Raw genomic sequence first — 7,006 nt, forward strand, 5'->3', positions numbered from 1 at the left:
GTTTACTTTTAGCAGCAGCGTGGGCTAAAAAACGTAGCAGTAGTGCGCTCCTGCAACACGCGCTACTGCTATGTGGGGCCTGCCATGTTGCAAGGTGCAAATCTAGGAGTAGCGCTCTTCCCCGAAGACGCGCTACTACTACACACTAGCGGTAGCGTGTGTTCTTCAAGCTCGCCACTACTATGCCTAGCATGTCGGCAACAGTGTGGGAATTATAGTAGTAACACATTTTCCTGAAGCCGCGCTACTGCTATCACAATAGCAGTAGCGCCCTATGTGACCCTGTGCTACGGGTAAGTAGTAGTAGCGCGTAGTTTTAACCAACACTACTGATAATCCTCTATGTATAAGTTTTTCCCTAGTAGTGTGATATATCAGTCTATGTGCAACGCGCGCGACATCTACTGCGAGTGATGACGGTTGCGCATCCTATGGGCGGATAAAGATTCCCTATTCGCAAGCTCGACGCGGAGGCAGACGAAGAGGAGGTGCATCCGACCACGGGCATCGCTTGCTTTGCGTTGGCCGCGCCACCTCCACAGCTCACGCCCCAGCGCAACGACCATGAGGCTCGCCCGTCTATGTTCGACATAGTCGACACGGCGGAATCCAGCGAGAAAGAGTAGGGCATGGGTTGTCGGCACGTCTTGGGTCTCAAGTAGGTTGTGCCCCACATCCTATTCTTTGCCTCCAGCAACTTCACTTTCCTAGGCTCAAGGACGCTGAGCTTGCCGGACTTGGAGAAGTCAGGATGTGTGACACGGACACTGTCACGGCCGGCAAACATTTAGACTAGGTTACAAAGTGACGTTCACTTTTGTTTAGGTGAAATGTGTCGATAATATAATGAATTTGGTCATGTTTAATTGAAAATCGTCCGTTTGCATGAATTTTGTTCGGATTTTTTAAATTTCATTTGGAATGTGTCCCCGCGTTTGATGTCTAGGGTTGGATGGCCGGCTCCATATAAGTTTGGCCATAGTGGTGGTATCTTAGCTGATATCATGCACTCGGGAATAGCAAACATACTGATGTGGCAAAGAATCAAAGAAAAGAGAAGGGGTTAGAGTAACACAGGTAGATATCGTATCATGTTAAGTGTTATGCTAGTACTTTGTGTCATGCATGACAATAAATATGATCATCTATTATACTACTACTCTATGATATTGTGCACTATGAGGCTGGTCATAGTGAGGAGTAACATATACTATTATCATGCATATGATACTCGTGTATGATACTACATCCATAATGCATAGTATCATAAAGTAGTATCATAGGTGGTCTCATTTATTGTCATGCATGACACATAGTAGCATAACATTTATTATGTTACGGTATCTACCTATGTTACTATGACCCTCTCTCTTCTTTAATTATCTGCCACGTAAGCATGTTTACGAGTTCCAAGTACATGATACTAGTTATGTTACCCCCACTATGGCTAGCCTGAAGGTAGTGTCATACACTAGTATCATGTGCATGATACTAGTACTACCTCCTTTCCGGTTTATAGGGCTCAATTCAAAAATCTCACCAACCAAGGTAGATGGTGAGTGGTGGAACAATTTTTATAGTTTGCAAAATCATTCAATTAATTCGCTTGTTTTCCTCAAAAAATTGTGTTTATCAATGCATTAATTGCAATGCATGCATGCATAAAGTATATGCATTGGTCAATTTTCTCTTAATACTTGCATGCAATGATTTATTGCACCTTAAAATTTGAACATATGATGGAGAACAATCAAATTGAGACTTATAAAATGGGAAAACTAAAATTTTAAGATAAGCCCAAAACCAGAAAGGAGGGAGTATATGATACTCCCCACTATGAGGCCACTTCCAATGTATAAATGCTTAGATAAGGTGCTAACCATATTAAAAAGTTTAGCAATGTCCACAATGCATAGATGCTTCACTTGTTGATGCTAAGCTCCCTTTATTTAATGCTTTAGCAACTAAACTATTCCATTTATTGGTGGATTTCTTTCATTTAATTGATTTGCCTAGGTTCATGTGCTTGCATTGGTTCTTCCTGGGTCACCAAACTCACATCGCTCCTCTTTATTACCTTGCCACATCAGATTTTTGGCCTACATGACAGCCTTAGAATATGTACAAGATGAAGCATTGGGGAGGGCCTGAGTAGCCTAACTATACGCACGGCTACCGGGTCCATTTTAGGGATCCATGTTGGAGATGCGCTCATAAACTATCTTGGTGATTTTTTTTAATGACACCCTATAACATAATGGTCCGCCACTAGGCCCAACCGCCGGTTCACTCAGTTCGAACGTGGTTCACACGTATATGGGCGCCTAGTTAGTTGTTTGATTCAACCCTCATCCAAAATAATTTGGGAACGTTCGTCCTTTAGCTTTATCGTTTAGTTTAATTTAATCCATCAGCAGTTTATATGCTATAGTTTAGTTCATAGTTCAGAGTAATGCTCATCTCACATGATTCCTTTGGATGGCCCATATCCTATAATTTAATACGGTCATAGTTGTCATTATCCAGCATGTGGTCCGTTGATTGTCTTGCTAATCCCATTGTTTGGTCGGCTGAAAAAAAATCTCATTATTTTGTCAACGCCTGCCTCCTCAAGCCTCCATTATCCAGCATGTCGTCCATTGATTGCCTTGCTAATCCCAATCTTTGGTCAACTCCTGCCTCCTCACAAGCCTCCATAAAGTCGTCGGCCCCATTTCTTACCTGAGCAAGTTCCCATCTTCTCCTCCTTCCCGATCGAGGCACCATGAGGTCGTCGTCGATGGCGACCGCGATACTATCCATCGCCACCGTTGTCCTCCTCCTCGCCGCCCAGGACAGCCATGGCGCGAAACTGTGCATGGACTCGAGTATGCCGTCGATTTCTTGCAGCTTCTTTGTGTTGTTTCTCCGAGCAGTTTGTGATTATTATGCTTCGATCATGTCGAGCAGCGTTCCCGAGGACGGTCAACGGGTCCCTTTCCTTCTGCGGCTACAACGGCACTGCTTGCTGCAACACGACGGACGACGCCGCTGTCCGGAGGCAGTTTGCCGCCATGAACATCTCAGGCACACCGTGCGGCGACCTCGTCAAGTCCATCCTTTGCGCGGTACGGTTTCCTGCTCACTCGCTGGACTGAATTACCATGTGCATGGAAGGCTCTGCCACTGAGACAATGGGGATGTTGTTGTTGCAGAGATGCAACCCGTACGCCGGCGAGCTCTTCACCGTCGGGACAAGCCCTCGGACGGTGCCACTGCTATGCAACAGCACCGGCGTGTCGAGCCGTGTCAGCGGCGTGGCCGCGGCGACGGGGTACTGCGCGAAGGTGTGGGATACCTGCAAGGACGTGTCCATCCCGGCGTCGCCGTTCCAGCCGCCCAAGGGTGGCGCATCGGCGCCGAAGCTCGCCGAGGTGTGGGAGTCAGAGGGCGACTTCTGCGGCGCGCTGGGCGGCGAGTCCATCTGCTTCGACGGTGAGGCCGCGGCGTTCAATGCGACCCGCGTGGTGCCGCCGGTGAACGGTATGTGTCTGGAGCGCGTCAGCAACGGCTCGTACCTCAACATGGCGGCGCACCCGGACGGCTCCAACCGCGTGTTCCTCAGCAACCAGGCCGGCAAGGTATTCCTTGCCACCGTGCCGCCGCAGGGCTTCGGCAAGCCGCTGGAGCTGGACCTGGCCAACCCGTTCCTCGACATTACCGACGAGGTGCACTTCGACAACGAGTTCGGCCTCCTCGGCATGGCCTTCCACCCGGACTTCGATAAGAACGGCCGGTTCTTCGTCTCCTACAGCTGCGACAAAACGCAATCGGCATCGTGCTCTGGCAGGTGCGCCTGCAACTCCGACATCGGCTGCGACCCGTCCAAGCTCGGCGCCGACAACGGCGCGCAGCCCTGCCAGTACCAGAACGTGATCGCCGAGTACACCGCCAATTCGTCCTCCGGCTCGCCTTCGAAAGTACATACGCCATCATGTCAATTCTTGTCCGGCGATGTGTGCATTTGCTTCGGTGCTGATGCGCGGCCGTTTGTTGCCTCAGGCAACCTCTGCAAACCCGACGGAGGCGAGGCGGATCATGACGCTCGGGCTGCCGTTCACGACCCATCACGGTGGGCAGATCCTCTTCAGCCCGGGAGACGGCTACATGTACTTCATGATGGGCGACGGCGGCAGCGTCGGCGACCCGTGGAACTTCGCACAGAACAAGGGGACCCTGCTCGGGAAGATCATCCGGATCGACGTCAACGACATGCCAAGTAAGGCAACTATAAACTCAATTTACTTTATCCAAAAAATATATATAACGCATCCAGTTTGATAGTCACCAGTTTATTTTACTTTTTTGAAAAAGAACATGAATATAGCAATTGAAACTGTAACGAAGAGTGATCTTGAACTGAAATCCATCAGTACCACTTGTTTTATATTTGATGGCAACTGTGTATAGTTCACGTTTATATTCAAATTCAAACGGTCAGAGTGCCCAATTTTTCATATACAAATTTCTACTGCGTGCAGCTGGTAACAGCACTCCCAGTTGGGGCAACTACGGTATCCCCAAGGACAACCCATTCTCCGTGGACCCCAAGTTCGCGCCGGAGGTCTTCGCCATGGGCTTCAAGAACCCGTGGCGTTGCAGCTTCGACTCCGCAAAGCCGTCCTACTTCTTCTGCGCCGACGTCGGCCAGGTAACCTCTCGTATCCCCATGCTTTTATGACCACAATCCGTGTTACTAATTTTGTGACGAAATCCATGTGAGTTTGCAGTCTTTGTATGAGGAAGTCGACCTAGTGGTGAATGGCGGGAACTACGGGTGGCGCGTGTTCGAGGGCCCCCAGCCCTACCCGGCGTTGTCAACTCTCGGCGGGAACACCTCGGTCGACTCCATCAACGCCATCATGCCGGTCATGGGTTACGCCCACAACACCGTCAACAACAACGTTGGCTCTGCCTCCATCATCGGCGGCTATGTCTACCGCTCCATGACCAACCCATGCCTCAACGGCAGGTAATAATTACAGCCCTCGTTCGACTTCATTCACCACCTCATTTTGTTCTTGATTTCATGGCATAATTTGTGACCGTGACAAGCGTGTGCATTGTGTTAATTTCATCTTGTCCTTGCGTGTGTGTGTAGGTACATTTACGCGGACCTGTATGCGCAGTCCATGTGGTCGGGGATCGAGACGCCAGAGAACAGCGGGGTGTACAATGTGACGCCGCTGACATTCGGCTGCTCCAAGACGTCACCGATCCCGTGCGACGTCGCGGCCAAGAGCCCGCTGCCGTCGTTGGGCTACATCTTCTCCTTCGGCGAGGACAACGCCAAGGACTTATACTTGCTTACCAGCAAGGGAGTGTACAGGGTGGTCGATCCCAGCAGTTGCAACTACGCATGCCCAATCAAGAGCTCCACACAAGAAGGGGTGCCCCCGCCTACCTCGTCGCCAAGCTCGGCATTCAATGCACAAGCTTTCACCCTACCAACGACGATGTTGGCAGGAGTGTTACTTGTCTTGCTGAGCTTGGGATTTTGAGAAGAACTATTCGTTTCAGTTCAGAATGTTTTGCAAAGTTGCCATATGGTTGTGGTGTTTTGATGTTGTATATTTTGGATACTCTCTCTATGTGTGCGATCGTGTAAATTTTTAGATTGTATTTATCAAATTATAAGTCAAATATTGCACGAAATGGATTGAATTAGGGCCCAATTGCGCAAACATTGCTTCTTAAAGGAAAATGTTGTAATCCCCGGACGGTGGGATTATTTTCACCGAGAGTTCAATAAAACTCTGAGCAAATGGTACACACATGGGTTCCAAATGTAGCACATCTTTTTTTAGGGACAAACGTAGCACATCTTGGTTAACCCTTCAACACAAAGTGAGAACAAAAGTGTAAGTGAGTTGATATGTGAAGCTCCAAGATCTTGACTCTAGTTAACCATTTTTACAGCAAGCAAGTGAGAGCATCTACAATAACGATTGGCTAACATTGATCTCCAAACGTCAGCAGACATACGGGTCAATGACCGGGCCTGTTCATTTTGACCCTCCATTTTGTGCATGTATGCAAGCATGTCCCATACATCCTCCTCAAATTGCCCGATCAAATGCATGTGATTAGCTGAGATGGAGAGAGAAATAATAAAGAAGGAGAAAATATTATCTGGGTGGGCTGCATCCTACGTGGAGGGCTGCCCGGACATCCCCGTATCCTCCCCATATTTGGTATGGGTATGAGGATTTCCAAACAGCCCGGTTGTTGGGGAACATAGTAATTTCAAAAAAAATCCTACGCACACGCAAGATCATGGTGATGCATAGCAACGAGAGGGGAGAGTGTTATCCACGTACCCTCGTAGACCGAAAGCGGAAGCGTTAGCACAACGCGGTTGATGTAGTCGTACGTCTTCACGATCCGACCGATCCAAGTACAGAACGCACGGCACCTCCGAGTTCAGCACACGTTCAGCTCGATGACGTCCCGCGAACTCCGATCCAGCAGAGCTTCACGGGAGAGTTCCATCAGCACGACGGCGTGGTGACGGTGATGATGTTGCTACCCACGCAGGGCTTCGCCTAAGCATCGCTACGATATGACCGAGGTGGAATATGGTGGAGGGGGCACCGCACACGGCTGGGAGAGATCAACTGATCAACTTGTGTGTCTAGAGGTGCCCCCCTGCCCCTGTATATAAAGGAGCAAGGGAGGGAGGCCGGCCGGCCATCTATGGGCGCGCCAGGAGGAGGAGTCCTCCTCCTAGTAGGAGTAGGACTCCCCTTTCCTACTCCTACTAGGAGGAGGAAAGGAAGGAGGAGAAGGAGAAGGAAGGAGAAAGAGGAAAAAGGAGGAAAGGGGGGCCGACCCCCTAGTCCAATTCGGTTTGGGCTAGGGAGGCCGTGCGCCCTGCCTCCTCTCTTCCACCACTTGGCGCATGAGGCCCATTACTTCTTCCTCGTATTCCCGTAACTCCCCGGTACCCCCGAAAATACCCGAATCA

The 7,006-nt window shown here is 49.6% G+C and overlaps 1 protein-coding gene across 2 annotated transcripts; it reads left to right on the forward strand.

Annotated features, from left to right (window-relative positions):
• The first annotated feature begins 2,663 nt into the window (after positions 1 to 2,663).
• LOC125521253 (HIPL1 protein) lies at positions 2,664 to 5,706 on the forward strand. Of its 2 annotated transcripts, XM_048686318.2 has the most exons (7): positions 2,664 to 2,867; positions 2,950 to 3,107; positions 3,195 to 3,959; positions 4,042 to 4,258; positions 4,521 to 4,690; positions 4,770 to 5,011; positions 5,141 to 5,706. In XM_048686318.2, exons 1-7 carry the CDS (start codon positions 2,765 to 2,767, stop codon positions 5,538 to 5,540), a joined length of 2,055 nt encoding a protein of 684 aa, XP_048542275.2. In that variant the 5' UTR covers positions 2,664 to 2,764; the 3' UTR covers positions 5,541 to 5,706. The 2 variants fall into 2 exon arrangements, with proteins under 2 accessions (XP_048542275.2, XP_048542274.2); XM_048686317.2 differs by having other exon boundaries at positions 2,693 to 3,107.
• Positions 5,707 to 7,006: the final 1,300 nt, after the last annotated feature.

The sequence above is a fragment of the Triticum urartu genome, chromosome 7A (genome assembly GCF_056163025.1).
Source record: "Triticum urartu cultivar PI428250 chromosome 7A, HENAU_Tu73, whole genome shotgun sequence".
In the NCBI taxonomy this organism is placed as follows: Eukaryota; Viridiplantae; Streptophyta; class Magnoliopsida; order Poales; family Poaceae; genus Triticum; species Triticum urartu.